The sequence below is a fragment of the Hippoglossus hippoglossus genome, chromosome 20 (genome assembly GCF_009819705.1).
Source record: "Hippoglossus hippoglossus isolate fHipHip1 chromosome 20, fHipHip1.pri, whole genome shotgun sequence".
NCBI lineage: Eukaryota > Metazoa > Chordata > Actinopteri > Pleuronectiformes > Pleuronectidae > Hippoglossus > Hippoglossus hippoglossus.
In genome coordinates, this window is record NC_047170.1 from 15,812,712 (window position 1) to 15,831,376 (window position 18,665).

Sequence of the window (18,665 nt, forward strand, 5' to 3'; positions counted from 1 at the left end):
GTGGGTGGGTGTGCAGGTTGGGGGGGGAGGCTAATCCTTTTGATCTGTGAGTCATGTCAGAGATCTCTGGAGGATCCATCAGTGAGCGGCAGGGTCACGTACAGTTGCATCGCACACACCGAGGGAGGGTCGGATTCAAGTTCAGGGTTGGCTGTTGGCAGGGGGGGTGGGGGTGGAGTTGTTATGGTGTCCTACAGGGAGCATTTGTTTCCTGAGATCTGAAGATGGATTTGGACTGTGAAATCAATTAAAGTGGACACTAGAACCTGTTAAGTCATAAGGGAAAAAACAGATACCAAACATCAACATTAGAAATGTAGAAGAAAAACTCCCCATGATTTTTTTTTTAACCAAAAAAAGCTAATTAAACATTGATAGATTTATATCTATTTCTGGATTTCAAAATGTGAAGATTTCATTTTTTACGTTGAAGAATTTTACTTTAAATTGTTGGTTTGAACAAAACAAGAAACCTGAGAATATCAATGTGGCATTATTTTTTTACTACTATTTTCAGATATTTTATAATGAATGATTTACCAGTTAACAGAATAATCTACGAAGAAACATCCTTTCGTTACATCACTAGCATTAAGTAATGAAACTACTTCAACAACAAAACAGATAAAATTAGAATGGCACTCAACAGTCCCCGTTAATTCAATCAAGCTGCACCAAATTTCACACATTCATAGATATTGGTCCTTTAAACATGCCAGATTTTTTTCATCAAAATCCACAAATTATTTTCAGAGAAAGCAGGGAAAATGTTGAAAAACACCCTCTCTCACAATATTAACTAAACCAATAAAAGATTCTTGGTTTTGTGATAATCCTTCCAGTAGTTTCTGTGTAATCTTGCTTACAATAAAAACATCTAACAAACAGACAATTCTGAAAACACATCTTTCCCGGCAGAGGTAAGCAGGCAGATCTAAGCTTATTTGCCAAAAATCTATGTTCACCACAAAGCTCTCGAAATGGCCTCATGACCTGTTATAGCCCTCATGTCCTCACCCAACAAGCGTCTGGCACTTGAGCAGCAGAGTCGCACTTTAGCTCCCTCATCTCGAGTGTATTCCTGAGACGACAGATAGCCAGGGCATTTCCTCGACACCAGCGCACTCCATTCCATCTCATCCAGGTCTTAAGTGGCTCACTCACTCAGCCCCTCTTTGCCAGGAGGAAGTATAAGTTCAAGCTGGAACTCTCCACCCTCCAATTTTCCATTACCACAATATAATGTGCACCAGTCTCAGCTTGCCTTAAATCAAAACAGTTTCTCCAACCTACCACACGATCCCCTCTCAGTTCATAACGCTGTGAATTGTGAATGAGGCACCTAATTACTCCTTTAATCAATCCGGTGATTAATTAACCCATCAGCTTTTGTGTTGTTAGTATATCACCACGCTTACAGGGAGCCTCCTTCTTCAATATGCAAAGGTTTTTTTTTTTTTTCTCCAACCAAAAAGTACATTTGAATAATGATGAATTAATTAACACAATCTAATGGAGATTTAAAGTGGGTGGGATTTAGTGCCACCCTCTTGCTGCCACACATTTGCTTTTCACGTCTTTTTTTTCTGCTCCTCCCTCACAGTACTCCTCTTTTCTGTGTGCGACGGGGTTCAGAGGTATAGTCTCGCCCCTGATCCTATTGTTGTGCCAAAGGAGCACCTGGTGGTTCACCAAGTCCTGAGGCACGTCTCTTCTCCACGTCGAGTGCCACACTGACAGCCTTCACCCACTCCCCCCTGTTTGTTTTTTTTCTGTGCCCCCAGGATCGCACTCGGATGCCAGCGTTTCTGATTTAAAAATTCCGCAAAGCCCTTTTCTGTGCGTGGATACTGAAAGGGCCACATTATGGCTGAATGCAAAAGCAAAGCTAAGGCGGAACCGAGGAGACAATTAAGATGCTCCCTCCTTCCAGTGAAGACATAATACCCAGATCGAATTAATTTAGACATTTTTTTTCTTACATTCATTCAACCAATCATGATGCATATTGCAGGCATACAGGCCAGCCTTAAGAGGAAATCCCCTCATACAGTGTTTCTTCATTTATTTTCTCTTTATTTCTTCAAATGGGGGGAAGAAGAACTGCTGCACTCTGTGGGTCTGAACCGATTCCATATTTGCATCCAAAAACCACAGTGTTAGTCTTTTCCCTCTCTCTCTCTTTCTTAGAATATTTGCATAAGGAAGCCCACCGCCAGATGTTTATTTTTAGGCTGCGGTTCAAGGACTTACAGCACTCTATAACTAAGGGAATGACTTGGAAAAGAGAGGCATTTTGAGAAAGAGAGAGGGGAGATGAAGTGGCGACAGAATGGTTCACTTTGTCTTTATGTATGCAGATATATCTGGGCAGATTTAGGCCTTTTGTTTTCCTTTTGGAGTTTGAAGGAGCAGCGTCGAGGAGCAGGTTGCATATCTGCAGGCTGCAGCCCCGATGTGTACAACACACAAACACCATCTCTGGCAAAAGATGTGTCAGCCCACATACTCTTACCACACACACACACACATATACGTACTGTATATACACACACATGGGCACCCTTTCCAAAATATCAAGGAAGTGAGAGGAAGAGAAAAGGCTGTTTAAGAATCGTATTGTAAGACGATCGGTTCTGCCGTGCTCGGCGTGAATGCATCAATCAAATACTAACTGTAATCTCTGAGCAAGCATCCTGCTAATCCCCAGTGAGGCTCTCCACTTCAGGTGAAGCTCCCTGTGCAGCTGTTTTGCTTAACTTGATGGTGTTGCTAATGTGCTCATTACTGTTCTGCTGAGCTGATTATCATCTAATGTAAATGAATGCAGGTTTATAAGGCGGTGCAGGTGCTCTCCCTGTCAGGTTTTTCTCACTACCCAATCATTTTCCTCCCTCTGTTGTTCCTCTTCCCTCCCTTCTTCCCGTTTCTTCTTACACCTCCTCTCTATCCATCATTTCCTTTAACGTTTTCTTGCCATGCAAACCCTAATCAGTCACTCCCACTTGTGGTTAACCTGTTTCCTCTGGGCTGACCTGAATGTTCTCTCTCTCTCTCCAGCCCCTCACACAGGCCTGACCACAGCTGAGTACTACCAACACATGGCCCTGCTGGCGGGCCACCGTAGCCCGTACACAACCGACCTGCTCCCTTCAGTGGCGTCCACAGCCGGCGCTGCCAGCGCCAGTGCCCTGCACATGGAATACCTGCAGGCGATGGAGAGTAAGTCTGCACTGATCACACACGACGTAGGACATGACCACACATGTTTTAAGTCTCCTAGGAGACAGAACGACAGGTTCACACTATGGATTCTCCTAAATATATCATATAGTATGACATGAGTTCCAGAACTGACCCACAGTCAGTAGGCCACAGTCTGAGGTATTTCATGATCATGGGAGCACTTAAAGATGCAAGTGTCAGGTTTTCATTAACTGAGGAAAACAGCAGTTTGCAGCTCAGTGACAATAAAGTTTCAATTAATACATCAAAATCAATCAAGGAAAGTTTAATCCCTTATTTTTCTGACTCAAGACAAGTAAGAGCCGACCTTTTACCTTTACGAAGACTGAATAGCGTGCGTGTGGTACCTCAAAGCAGAATGTCTTCACTCACTGAGCAGCAGTAGGTTACTCACCCAGGACGCACATTTCAATGACAGTCTCCTCACTTTGTCCAAACATTGTCCCAAGCATTGAAGAAAAGAAAGTCCTTGTTGCGTCCTCACCACAAAACAAAACTGTCCTCCTCGGTCCTAATGGTCATGAAGAAGATCTGGGGTCTCCCTGGTAACCAGAGGTGCAGCCGCGCTTTCCTGGTCACGCGGTCCGCTGTCTGGTGGCGCTCGACCGTTAGCACCACGCTAACAGAGATGCTAACTGACGGCTACACAGCTCAGAGTTGTGCTTAGCTCACGAAACACAATAACACACATAAATCTTCATATCTGGTTCACTTCAGAAGCTGGTGGCTACATTAGCACCAAGCTAGGAGAGATGCTAACCGACGGCTACGCGGAAGAATAACTGCTCAAAGAGTTGTGCTTAGCTCGTTAATAATACGATAGAACAGTGAAAAAGCACTTAACAGCTTTATAACACACTATTTACACGTGAGTCAGGCTACTTTAGTGACTAAAATCTCCATATCTGTCTTACTTTGGAAGCTGCTAGCTCCATTAGCAGAGGGCGCTAACGTAGCTACTTCCCCCGGATACAGCACTCAAACTCCCGCTCCTCTCTTTGTTAGTCCCGCCCCTTAACCAATCGTATTGTTAGAAATGGGATGGACTCTTGTGAAAGCACCAATCAGATAAATGAAACACATACAGATGTTTTTTCAACCAAACTATGGAAAAGTTATAAAGTAAGGAGGATTTCTACCGCTATATATATTTTTACTGCATGGGTTTTAATACTATGTGTTTATTTGAACTCTGGGGCTATTATATTACGTGTCTTCCCTGTTCTCTTTCCCTCTGTCATGCTCAAACTCTGTCCTATCAATAAAGGTTTGATGACCAAAAAACATAACAATACTAGTCATTGAAACTATGTTTATTAGCAGTTAAAATCTAAATTTAGTCTGGCAGGTGAAAAGACACCTACCACATCCTTACCTACTGGGACTGCACTTTAAAGTGTTGTGAGTGCTTCCCTGCACATTATAGCATGGGTGGCCCCTGAGGGAATTCAACCCCTTAAAATGCATTTGTACGATACACCTTCTTGCACTATTTATAGATCAAATCACAGCTCAACTAAGACAAGGAAGGACCTGCAACTATTACTCCGACATTATTTAAATGAGTTATTGTCTCGGGCTCAGGACTGTGCAGAGGACTTATGCTAATGAGTTATTTTAAAGTGTAAATAGGAAATTAAACGCACACTGAATCTTAGAAAGGTCGGACAGTGTCACCCCTGCTTCCTTTGATGAGAATGTATTTAGTCAGGCAGACGCCGCTTTCATGGAAATCTGGGGTGAAGTTCCCCCTGTTCCTGAGAACAAACTAATTAAAACTAGCCAAACTTGTGCGGGTATCAGAAAATTAATTGCTATTAAGTGGGAATTGGAATGTCCCACCATTCATCACGGGAGAAATCCTTTCTTCTGTGTCACATTTTAAGATTAATAGACTGAAACAAAACAATTAGGACCAAATTTAAGTGGAGATGCGGCGCTCCTCACTTAAAAAAATGCCTGTGATCATTGCCGGTAATAACTCATCACGTTTCAACAATGTGTGTTCCAGCGCCTGAGAAATTAACACTTTAAAGCTTTGTTGGATTTCAGTAAGAAAACATACAAAGAGCAGAGTCCATCATGAGGCTTTCACTGATAATCTGGGCTACAACGCTACTGCGGCTATTTGAGTCTGTTTCACATCAGTGTAATTAGCTTCAGAGAAAGCTGTGCTAATGAAACACTGGGCCTGTCCATTATATCTGTGCTTTAATGGCCTATTGTCTATGTTCTTACTGACTAATTAGTGCCACAGCTCTTATAGATCACAACACTGGAGTCTTTACTGGTCGTTATTAGATAATTTAAATCTCCCTGTCTAGTATGTTAATGTGTTGTGTTGCTGTTTTTTAATGATATTTTATTTATTTTAATAAAATAGAAGCATTTAAAACACTAGAACTGTTGTATATAACTTGAATAATCTTAGCAATTTATTATATGCTACCACTTAACTTTACTTTTAAAGTATTTTGAAATAATTTATGATTTGCAGCTATACAAATACATTTTAATTTAATTTACTTTACTTTAATTCTCCATATTTAGCATTTCTAAACAGTATATAATCAAAATGGTTCATAACACATTGAAATGTGAATACATGTTACTGTGACTCCTCTTGTGGTTTCACAACAGATGATGAAAGACAACTTAATAAAATAAACATACTAATTTATAATAGTATAAATATACAAATTATAATTAAATATATGATACAATATTATAAATTAATACTATAAAATATCATTATTATAAAATATGAATGGATACAGATATGTTAATATTAATATATTTAAAAAATTTAATATCAATATGATAAACAGTTTAACTAGTTAAATACAGTTTTTTGCATCCAAAATGATATTTTACCCTTTATATTAAATATGTATGTACTGCTTATTAATGCTAAATTGCGGATTTATGTGTTAAAGTGATTATTTCACTGTGTAAATATTAAATAATAGAAGCTGTTCAGTAAGGCATTCTCTTTATTATTTTATTATTTCATTTTTTATGTCCAGAATAATGATTTCTCTTTATATTTCACAAAGAAAAAAGTTCTGTGCTGTCTTATATTCCACTGCAGCCCTCCTTTGCGTTAGCCTCCTTCTCAGGTGGCCCCCAGGTGGCCCCCAGGTGTGTCTGCGAGGGTTCAACCCCCGTTTTGGACACGGCGTGTATCACCAAAACCGTCATTCTGCCTCGTCTGAACCCTCCCTGGCCATGAGAATTAATGACGCGCCGCCTAACCAGCCATCGCGTCCATAAATCAAGAGGAAATTAGAGGGACAGTCCTGCTACGATCCAGGACGCTCCTCTCTCTGTCTCCCCCAGTTGGCCGATTTATCATTGGGGCTGTGCATTAATAAATACCACTCCCATGAGGCTTTGCAGTGGTGGGACGGCGGCCCTGCAATAAACTGCCTCTCCTAATTCCCCACAAATGGAGCCCGTCTCTCACACTCATGTGGATTTTTAAAGAAATTTAAACATACTGGATTTGTCTGAAATAGGAGGATGAATATTTGAGCTGACAAATCAGACATCACATGACTAACTAAATGATTGTGTGTGCTCAGGGATTTGTATGTGTTCGTGTTTGCCTCCTTCCCAACACCCCCTTCCCTATAAGAGACAGATTTTTCCATACAATGACAATGTAAAGGAGGTGTCGCTCTCCAAACAGCCTCACGCTGTAGTTGGAACTCAGGCCTGCGTTTTTCCAGAACACCACAGAAACATCCACACACACACACTTCCACATCCGCACACTCTGATTACCATGTGAATGGAGCGTTCCGTAATCGTTGGATGTGTCAAACGAGAGATGGAGCATTTACGTTTGGGAGATGGATGGATTGTGGGGGACGTAAATATGGAGGGGGGTTATCGGGGCTGCGTAAAGCTGGTTTTGTCTGCCTTTATGAAATAACTCAAAATGTTTTATTTCCAAGTCTTGAGTCACAAAGTCCTTGTGTCAGTTCATGCACAAAGCACGACATCCCCTCAGCGCTTCACCCCCCTCCCTCCTTCCATCTCCCTCTGTTTTCCCCTGTCTTGTTTGTGACATCTCCATGTGAAAAGACAACAAAAGTCATGTGTTAATCTCCACCCGTGGCTCATTGTATGTGCACAGAGAATGGTTGTGCTGTTTCCGCCTTTTACCTTTTCAAACCCCCTTTTGAGTATTTCCAGTCAACACTGATTGCATTTGAATAACGAGTCAAATTGGACTTGATTAAATATTACCATACACAGTCAGAGCATTCCTCCAAAATAAAAGGCATGTTTTCTCTCGGATGAAATGCAAGCAGTGCATCAAGTGACAGCCGAACACGCATTCAGACGAGCCTTTTGTCTGATGATTGACAAAAATGTCACCCGCTCGGGTTAGATTAGGTTAAAGTTTGGATGGAGTCGCTCAGAAAATCACGTAGAAACTGTAGCTCATTTGTATGAATGCAGCTGATGGCACGAGGGAGCAGATAAGGGCTCATTTATTGGACATTTTAACCTTTCACTTCCACAGCAGCAGCCACTTGGCAGCCAATCCTCCTGTAACTGACTCTAAAAAAAATGTTCTCTTCTCTCCTCATCCTGCAGACTCTCGCTTCTCGAGCCCGAGGCTGCCATCACGGCCCAGCAGGAAGCGCCCCCTGCCCATCTCGCCCCTCTCCGAGCACAGCTTCGACCTGCAGACCATGATTCGCAACTCCCCCAACTCGCTCGTCACTATGCTGAACAACTCGCGCTCCAGCTCCTCCACCAGCGGCTCCTACGGTCACCTCTCTGCAGGAACCATCAGGTAGCACACTGATCTGAATATGATCATAGCCAGAAATTATTCATACCGAGTGATCCTTCCTGTCCGTGTAGACAAGCTGTTGCAGAAAAGTCAGTTTTATTCAGCATATTATAAGCAACTGATTCTTAAACATTATTGAAAATATTGCACTTCTTCTGGCCTAAAAAATCTCAATTTAAGATCATAAAAAAAAAAAAAGGTTAAGAGCCCGAGTTTGGTGCGAGAGATCAGATCAGCCGCTGGCACATTCAGTGGCTCGGGCTTTTTCCTCGGAATGGACCAGAACCACAAACCTTAGACTGAGATGTGGCGGCCGAGCTGAAAGAAATGGGTCTGAAACGGGGGGGGGGGCCCAGCACGTGGCCCAGGTTAGGCCCAGATGAAGGCTTATCGTTGATGAAGACAACTAACTATGTTAATGTAATTGTATAGTTTATTACTCTGGGTAATGGGTAATGGTGGTCTAATGAACGACACAATCAGGTTGAATTATCAGAAATTAAAGGATCCATTGTTTCTGGTGCTCGACCAACAATAGGAGCTCAAAATCCTGATTTAACCAATTCATTTATTTAAATCTGCCCATTCTGAGTGTCCCGATTTTAAGTATTATAAACAAGTAACTGTCAGGATGTCTTTCAGGAGCTTTTATTGACTGAGGTGTTCATTCAGGGACTCACATGTGCCAATAATACGTCCACCAGCAGGATCTCCCTGGGGCGAATAATGTTGTAAATGGTTTTCCAATATCATTGGTCGTTATTTTTCCATCAAACACACACTCCATCTGGATGTCACCTAAATAACTGTATGATAATGCAGTCTCAGTGAATTCTGCAGAATGTGCGTGAGAGAAAAGGTGTCGGAGCCATTAAGTGTATGTGTGTATCGTCCGTGTCAAACCCTCATGTCGGTGACGATCTCCCAGCCAGCGAGTCAGCCGGCCTCCCCGGCGGCTCGTGTCAGTCATCCGGTGCCCCTCACGGGAACGTCACATACATCACGCCCTGGAGCCGCAGGCGAGCGAAGGGAAGCGAAAGAGAAGAAGAGAGAGAGAGAGGGGGGGGGGGGGAAGGAAAGATCCATTGCCCCACCCACAGCCATTGATCAGCGATCTGTAAGAAGAACCTGATCAATCACGCTGTGTGCTCAGCCACTGTCCCGGTGACAGGACCCAAATAACCAGAGCCAACAGAGTGATGAGTGATATGACAAGCGGATGGGCCCCCAAATGTGTCGCGGCCCATTGATTTCCACTCGGCTCATAATAAGATCGGCAGACATATGGGTCGCGGCGAGGGAGCGAGGCGTCAGGGGGTCGGGATGAATGGAGGCCGCTGCTCCCCGAGCCACACAGATCTGTGTTTATGTGGCGGTTCACCTGTGGTTGTACGGAGCCCAGAGGAGTTTCAGTTTAAACAAACTCGGCTCAGGATGAGGGTAAATAAACTGAGGAAACAGGAAGATCACTCTGCCTTATTTACAAGGCCGTGCGACACACTCCAGATTGTTTATCATCTGTATCATTTGCCCAGTGGAAGTATGACATACTGCCTTACACAGACCACATGATAATTCACAGTGTGTTAACAAGCTGAACATTCATTGGCAGGGATTTGCCGGCAGCCCCGTGGTTCCAGCATTACCACACCATCTCCTGTCAGATTGTCCTCAGGGATGCGGAGCTATCCAGAACAATCCATTTATTCACTGTCTTTCCACTTGTTTTGCCTCGTTTCCTTCGCAACTGATATTTTAGTGAAGTTTTTTACGATTATTTTTCATCCAATTTTCCCTTTCTCTTCTCTCTCCAGCCCAGCGTTAAGCTTCGCCTACCCTCCGACCCCGGTGGCTTTGCACGTGCACCAGCAACTGCTCGGCCGCCAACCGGGCCTCGTGGGATCTGCGTTCGGCCACAGCCCGCCCCTCATGCATCCGACGCCAGCCTTCGCCACCCAGAGGCCCGTACCTGGCATCCCTCCCTCCGGGCTGAGTGCTAGCGAGCGCTCAGCCATCTCCAACGACTCCTCGCAGGTGAGCACGTCGGCCTGTGCGATTCATCATCACAGGTAATAGATAGCGGCGTCGCATGCCAACCACATCTCGGAAAAGTGCAGCGAGCTAACGCGGCGTACAGGCAGGACCCCCCCTCCACGCGCGCATCTCCTGGGAGTTTCCTCCTACTTGTGTTGTCTCTTGTTTTTTTCGTACTGCCGAGCACGACCCAGAATGTGCCTGCAGCAAACAACAAGGGGCTTGTTAGCATAGAATCCCACTGCTGACTCCATTAATCACTAGAGAGAGAACAGGGATATAGAGAGGGAATATTGACATGGATGGATGGATCCAAAGGGGATTTTTCTCTCTTTCCTCAACCCTTACTCAATGTGCGGGCCCACGTTTGAGGTAAATATTCAGTCTATATTACCTTCTTCCCCACTGGTTCCCATTGCTTGAATTTTGTGTGATCACAAATGAGGCCTCATTCAAATTGGCTGAACCAAAATTGCCTTTTCCTCCCTCTGAACTGACAGAATATTGCTTTGGGGCCACATCTGAGTCTAAGGAAAAATAACAGAGTGAATATGTCACGTTGCATTATGGGATGCAAAACGATCAGGTTTTTTCCAGGAAACAAAAAGAAAAGCTTGTTTTTCCTTTTTTATAACTTTAAAATGCACATGTTAACTCTTTTTTATAATAGAGTGAACTCTGTGTGTAACAAGAACTCCCCCAAGGGCAAATTTAAACCAGGGCCAAAGTCAGGTCATGGTTTCATGAGTTTGTTTTAATTGCACTGATTAGGGCAGCTAATGTGAATTGCATAGTTTTTAATTAGCGTAAAGCTGCTGGCTGGGACTGAGGATAAAGAATCATTATAGTTCAGCTACAGTTGTTTTGTCCGGCTGATTAAGGTGCTGATTGACTTATGAGGTTCTTGCATTTTTAATAATGCCATAAAACAAACACAACATCAGGAAATTAAAAACAAAATAAACTATACAGTCAAAATGATGAAGTTGTGAGTTGACAAATATTTTTTCCTGTTTTTTCCGCAGACGAAACCCACGAGTGAATCTGCAGTGAGCAGCACCGGAGACCCGATGCACCACAAGCGCTCCAAAATGAAGCCGGAGGAAGAGATGCCGAGCCCGGGTGCAGTGAGCGTGCAGGTGAGGGTTGTCTACATTTAATAATAGAAATAAAATGTATTGTACCACAGACATTTCGCAGCTACCTGGCAAGAATTAGTTGTTTGGTAATCCCAGAATTAACCAGTTTATTTTTATACTTTTCCACCACAGTAAGAAGCTCATACAACAACTGGTCACCTGCCAAAATGGCTGCAACAATACACGAGCTTATACCGTGTGTATTTATTTACAGTAGCTGCGGCTGGTTTCTCTCTCCCTGCTCTTACCACTGAAAACAATCCATTGATCTTTGGGACACTACGAGGAAATTGTTTTTACACTAAAGTGGCTGTAAAAAAATTAAAGAGTAAGTGTTTGCATGTGCAGAAAAAAAAAACACCAAACCTTATTAGAGTCGATATTCAGCGGCAGACGCAGCCTGAGGTGTGTGAGGTGGAAGCTGCGTTCCTGTACGAGCCCACACCAGCTCCCTGCGCTACTCAGCCAGCTAACTGTGACAGTGAAATATGTCCCGGCTAATAGAGCAACCTACAGCAGGAAGAGGGGGTTAGAGTCCTCAAACGCTCGGGCCTGGTCCCGTCGTATATAACAACCCCCCCCCCCCCCCCCCCCCCCCAAAAAAAATACAGAGCGGTGCTTTCAGCGCTACATTTCCGCTCTCCACACCTTTCTCCCCGACAGCCAAACAAGGCCAGATTCACGGGGTCACTGCGGCTGAGACCTGGAACCAAATCATCTGTGGCTGCGCGGTGAATAAATTACTTTTATGGCACATTTGGATGTGCTGATATTGGGGAGAGGAAGCCAGTTTCCTGTAGCTCTCATAGCTCGGTTTTCAGACAGTTTATTAACTCCACCAACGAGGTTGTTTTCACTCCATTCCTGTCCGTCGGTTTATTTGTTTGCAGGATTACGCAGAAACTACTAAACCGATTTCCACCAAACTTGATGGAGGGATTAGCTCTACATTTTTTGTTGTGGTTGCAGAGTAAAAGGCGTCTCCAGGACTTTCCTTAACTATGATTTATGATAAATCAGAAGTGTGTTTGTACGTTTCTCCAGGTCCACGCCAAAAGTTGTATGGGTTCTTCCTTTGGTCGTGGAAATCGGTTCAGTAGTTTTTACGTAATCCTGCTAAATAACTAGAGAAACACTGATGGAAACCTCCTCGTGACGATCATGTTTAGGACTGTTCGGCCTTGGCGCTTCGTTTCTAGTTGACATTACTTTGCTTGGTGTCTTGCATGCTGAACCTTTTTGTTTTTCCTTCCCTTCTTCAGGACCATCCTGATGGCATGACCCTGGTGAAGGAGGAAGGAGACAAGGACGAGAGCAAACAGGAGCCAGAGTTGGTTTACGAGACAAACTGCCACTGGGAGAACTGCTGCCGCGAGTTCGACACACAGGAGCAGCTCGTACAAGTGAGTAACACAATTTATTTCTACTGTGCATTATCATACACGGAGGTCATTCAATGTTTTAACACAAATATCAGAAGGTTAAAATTACAGATCAGGAGCAAAAATAACATTAAGAAGAAATAGAAAATTAAAAAAACTGAATAAAAAGTATAAAAACAGAATAAAAGCACAAATTATAAAAACAGGTGATATCTTATTAAAGGTTCAGGATTAGGTGATAACGTAAAGGCACTGGAAAATAGAGAAGTTTTTAAAGCAGGTTATTGTTGGCGCAGATAAAAATAAATAAATTATGGCCTAAAGTTCAGCTTTAAAACGTACAGGATTTAAATATATTTAAAATTTTAAACTCTTTTATTTTGGATTCATCTCTTACTGTAAGTGCACACCCGACCCCGGTTATTCTCCAGGACCGGAGCTGGTTTTACCGAAACAGGGAGACACAACAGGTTGTTTACAGCTGCGTGACGGGTGAAGTCTTCCATGAAACGCTCTCCCCGGTGCAGCTTCCGACACCAAACCGTCAATGTGTGTTTTGCTTTCTGTGCTGTGAGAGTTTTTCACACTCGCAACATCCCAGCACCATCAACAGCAGCTGCACTTCTCTGCACAATGGACAGCCAGCGGTCAGAGTCAGAGCTGCACACATCCACCGATACAGGCTCCGGATTCCTGATTGGTTGCGGGGACGGTGGTAATGGGCTCAAAAGCTGCAGAGCACATCTCACAGCTGAACGGCGCAAACTGATTCGGTGGGTTAAGCCTCCCAGAGTCGGGACATGAGCTTTGTGGACGACGCTGGACCGGCCCTTCGTCCGGACTCTTATCAGAAGGCTCACACAGCCCGGGAGATGGATGGCTCTCATCACACTCCGCCCGAGGGTTCACTGTTAAGCTAAATATTAATGACATTATGGTGGTGTCGCCCCCACGATGGCTACTTACACTGACGCTATTAGCTCTGCTGTGCTCTCTGGTCGGCCTGTGAACCGCTCACCCCGTCAGCCGAAGTTGGAGAGGTGGTGAAAATACACCAATATGATGCTGTGAACAAGGGATGCTCGGAGCGCACACACACACACACACACACACACACACACACACATATATACATGAAACACACATCACCACACATCTGATAGAAAGATCCTCAGCTCTCCACAGCTGTCTACTTGCCGTCTTGACATTGCAATCCTCAGCTGCGGTGGTAACCCCTATCTATAATTGATATCCTCAGCGCGGAATGGGCTGCCTCCCGTGTTTGAAGGGCTCGGCTCAAAGGTTGAGGATCTTGACAACTTCTTGCCCCTGTTTCAGGGGGCGGGATGAGTTAAGGTGGTGGGAGAGGAGGGGGAGGATGGCTTCTTAATGGAGGGGAAAGCTCATCCTCCCTCTACTGTAGTCGCACCAGGTGGCCGTCCGAACAAAGCCGCATCCTCTCATTCCTCCACGTACACCCGGCCTGTAACCTTGCAGAGCCGCACTTATTATTATCAGATTGCCGTGCAACCAAATCCTTATTAGTTTTCCATTTCTCCATCTTGGAATTGTTTCATTCCGCGCCATTTGACTTTCTGATTTTTTTTTTTTTTTGCATTGTATTTCTCATTTTCTATGCACATGCAGATATGCAGAGAGACGCCAATAAAAAGTCTTCGCCTACAGAATCCCTGCCCTCTAATTCAGCAGAGCGGACGAGAAAATGCTCTTATCTCTCCGCACCCCCACCCCCCTCAGTAATAGGATAAGTACAGTATTTGGACCACAGTGGCTCTCCTCGCACACTGGGAGGGGTTTGGGGGGGGGGTGGATTTTCATATAACCAAACAATGGAGCGTCCCTTCCCCCTGTACTTGTCTTCTGAAATAGCTTCGGGGGGAAAAAACACGATAAGACTTTTTTTTTTAAAGCGAGTTTCTCCTTGGTTGTAGCCATTTTTTTCGCTTTAGTACAAAGTTAAACACGGACTCACATTCTGCAGTAGTTAAAACAATGTGCGTTGAGTTGACAGTCGTGAAAACAAGGCTCTCTGAAGTATTTGAAGTATCTCTAATTCAAATATCCCCCTTTGTCTTTGTGGCTGGCCTAATTTTAGAATTAAGCCTGCACGCCACCCTCATCGCGTACCACCTTGTTCAAAAGCGCTCCTGCCGCGCTCTTGATGCATATTTTTACACCCTCAAACATGCTCCCACCATGACACGCCACGGCGTTCCTTTATCATCCGCGTTTAAGCGCCCTCGGTGCAGCCGATAAGATAAACATCAGATCTGTGCAATTTAGCTCACTTATCTGTGCTACCCAGTCAGCAAAAGCGAGGCGGGTGTCAATTTTAGTTTGCTGTATTTATTTCATTTATTACATTTCAACTCTGCACCTCTCTATCTCCCTCTCCACTCAGCTCCACATTCTTTTGCTTTTCCCCCCTTTTTTTTTTTTTTGGGTACAAACCTCCCTCTCTCTCTCTCTCTCTCATTTTCTCTTTCATTTTCTCTCCCTCCTCTCTTTCCCCTCGGAGGGAGCACTTTTAAAGATAAGGCCTGGTGGCTTCTTTAATGTCTCTCTTCTGAAGTGGGCTTTTTTCACTGGGGTTTGTCGCCGGAGAGGCCAACCCCACACTCTCATAATTCCCTAATATGGCCTCGCTCAACAATCTTTTAGTATTTTCCCATTGATCTATTACGGATACTTTGCTGCAGAAAAACCTGCAAGGGAGCGACGCATTTTCACCACTGCAGTGTGGTGAAAAAGTTCAAGTGAGCCATGTTGTCCTCTGTGTGGTGAAGCATTCTTTTGGTAAGAAGTGGCCGTAGAGTCACTGGATATAAGGGGATAAAAATAATAAGGTCCAGTGTCATGAAAGGTGATAAAGTTTGAATTAAAACATAAAAGCAGTAATTTATTTTATTTTTTTACTATAAATCATCAGTTCACTTATATAAGGGAAACTCAGAGTCCAGGTTGTGTCGTGTCATCGTGAGCTGACTGATTTTGGCGGACGTTGAAGACGACATCTGGGGTGTGTTATGGGTTGGTCTGTCTGTCTGTGTGTGTTCTGACAGCTCATCAGGCCTTTTTCGACCCACCGCAGTCTTACAGTTCTGTTCCAGGTCATCTCAATAGGTGGCGTTGTGATGTCCTTGTCCTGGCTCTCCCTGCACGCAGCCTTGCTGAGGCGGCTGCTGTGTGCCTCCCCGGTGTTGCGGCGAGATAAACGCGGGTGCAGTCTAAAGGCGGCCCCCCTCTCTGGCTGCTGGCGCAGGCCTTTAATTGGTAAAATGCAGATTTTTTTTGATCAGGAGAAGGATTAGGCCCCTTATCTGTCTCGAGTATCTTACTCTAAGATGAAAAACTGTGCTGAATTACACATGCCAATTCTAGCTCCCTCCCCCCCTGCTCGCTCACGCACTTACTCTCATCCTCCCCCCTTCCTTCCCTCACTCACTCAATCTTTCCCCCTTTTACTTCCTCCCTCCCTCGCTCCCTCCCTCCCTACTTTGCCTTTTTCATGCTGTTTTTCCCCTCTCTTTACACAAAGCACTTCAGCAACTGACATCACAAAAGAGCATATGATTTATTAGGCAGTGTTTGATAAAGCTAAACGGTGTTGCGGGTCCCACAGCTTAGTGAAATTGCCTTGTAAACAGGCCCTCTTTTCATGCACGCTTGCATTCTAATGCACGAGGGCTGTGTCCCAGAGAGGTTTGATAAGGAGACACGGAGATGGATACTGAAGTGGGAAAATGCTGGGATATAAAAGCGAAAAAAAACAACAAAGATAGGATTCAGTGTATTACAGGAAGGGAGAGGGATGCTGGCAGAGAGGGACAGAAAATAATTTGAAATCAGAAGCACTTAGTTATTTTTTTTAGAAAATGTACAAATACAAATACAAGCAGAAAATAGTTTTGTGTTTTTTTTTTAGTGCTGTTAATGTTTATGGATGTTTTTACCATACACCTAAACAGCAGGGTCTGGACCAAGAAAACAGTGTCTGCACCTGTGTGTTGTGTGTGTGTGTGTGTGTGTGTGTTGTGTGTGTGTGTGTGTGTGTGTGTGTGTGTGTGTGTGTGTGTGTGTGTGTGTGTGTGTGTGTGTGTGTGTGTGTGTCTTGTGTGTGTGTGTGTGTTGTGTGGGTGTCTTGTGTGTGTGTCTTCAGTGTCCCCTGTGTCCGTGTCGCCCGGTGCTCCCTGTCGTGCGACTCCCTCCTAAATCCATCTTGGTGGCGTTTTTACAGTTGTTGGCCGATAAGCTGGCAGGGGGAAGATGAATAACCTGCCGCGCGCCGCTATCAGCACTGTTTGTCGATTTAGCCGGCCAACGGTCTGTCTGCTCAGCATGGAGATTATTGATTCAATAAAAATTGCCATTAGATCATGCCATTAGGTTTCTCGGCGGCCCCTCTCCCCGTGCTGTCTGTCCCCCTCTCTGTCAGCTCAGGGGCTCATGCATCACACCCGTCAACGACCTCCTTCATTTGTACAAACAGGGTGTGTGTGTGTATCCATCTGTGTGTGTGTGTGTGTGTGTGTGTGTGTGTGTGTGTGTGTGTGTGTGTTGTGTGTGTGTGTGTGTGTGTGTGTGGTGTGTGTTGTGTGTGTGGTGTGTGTGTGTGTGTGTGTGTGTGTGTTGTGTGCGCATACACTGCGTGCGTGAACTCGTGTTGTGCCAGCCACCGGCGTGATCCAGCACCACGGCGCTCTCCCCATCGCTCTCAGCCAGCGGATATTGAACGCTGCTCACAACAGACCGATCGCTTGCCACAGGGATTCCCTCACGGAGAGGGAGAGGACGAGTCAGGTTTTTCTGAGGCTCCGGCCGAGGTGGGGAGGAGATCAATCTTGGGGAAACTTCACTAATGTCCGTGGTCATCCAGTCCCCAATCATTTTCCCATGGAATTAGTCTTGTTTTGTCACTTTAGAATTAAAAATGTCAAGCGAGAATAATGGCGGTCCTTTGCGGATATATTAGTGTCAGTATTACTCTGTGCTTTTGCTGTCGCACCCTGTTGTTACTGCGCTGACTCATTTGTCGATTCTCCTCCTTTAGTGCTACCTCGGGGGGGGGGGGGGGGGGGGGGGGGGGGGGGGGGGGGTGGGGGGGGGGGGGGGGGGGGGGGGGGGGGGGGGGGGGGGGGGGGGGGGGGTGGGGGGGGGGGGGGGGGGGGGGGGGGGGGGGGGGGGTGAGAGCGGCGGTTTTGTACTTAGATGAGACTCTCGGGTCAAAACGTCTTGAAGATTAAAAGCAGGGCGGTTTCTGCTGGATGCCAGGGTCACGGTTCTACGTGGGGTCGTGACCCGGCCGGTGGGCAGGGCAGCGGGAAGGTACAAAGATGCGATTGTGAGAGCAGTGTCGTGCCTGGAGGGGAACTGACCCTGGATGCTTTATGGGCTTTGGTCCCCGCTGCATGTTTTAAAGCTCAACAATCTTGCAAGTAAGTGCTCACAGAAAGCACGTTTCCCCCCAGATATTTAAGAGCAGTCAAAGTCAAGTCTCTGTTTATCTCCCTTCCATCTCTCCTGTTGCCTCTTCATTCACCCCCGAGGTAAAAAGATTCTTCTCCGCTGCTCAGGAATGTAATAATACCGGTTTCTTTAGGTCAGGATATTGTGTCTGTCTCCCTGGGTTTAAATTGCTCTCAGAGAGGCACTTCAGAGGCCACCACACAGTGTTGTCTATGAAAGAGAGCCAGATGTTGACTCCATCCCCAGAGGGGTCTACGTCTGGATGTATTTTTTTTCCCTTTTCAACCTCCCTCATTCCTCTGTAACATCCACCATTTACCCCGTTTTACGAGACAGTTTGCGAGAAAAGAAGAAGAAAGATGGAGGAAAAGGGGGTCGGCACGGGAGAAAAGGTGGCGCGCACAAATATAATGCTTGGCTGGAGTTGTAAAGCCCTCACATTTCAGACGCCTCGACTGAACTTTAGATTTTTTCGCCCTATCTCCGCACCTCCCTCCCACCTCCCCTGCCTCCTAAGCCTCAGATTGGAAGTTGCCACGGCAGCACAACTGTCAGCACTTGTCATGG

The 18,665-nt window shown here is 45.1% G+C and overlaps 1 protein-coding gene across 1 annotated transcript in view; it reads left to right on the top strand.

Annotated features, from left to right (window-relative positions):
* The window catches only part of gli3 (GLI family zinc finger 3), a 93,806-nt gene that overhangs the window by 67,573 nt on the left and 7,568 nt on the right, over positions 1-18,665 (top strand). The window contains exons 6-10 of the mRNA XM_034572401.1: positions 3,061-3,222; positions 7,855-8,056; positions 9,871-10,090; positions 11,116-11,229; positions 12,492-12,632. Coding sequence (XP_034428292.1) covers positions 3,061-3,222; positions 7,855-8,056; positions 9,871-10,090; positions 11,116-11,229; positions 12,492-12,632 — 839 coding nt within the window. The remainder of the gene's footprint in view (positions 1-3,060; positions 3,223-7,854; positions 8,057-9,870; positions 10,091-11,115; positions 11,230-12,491; positions 12,633-18,665) is intronic.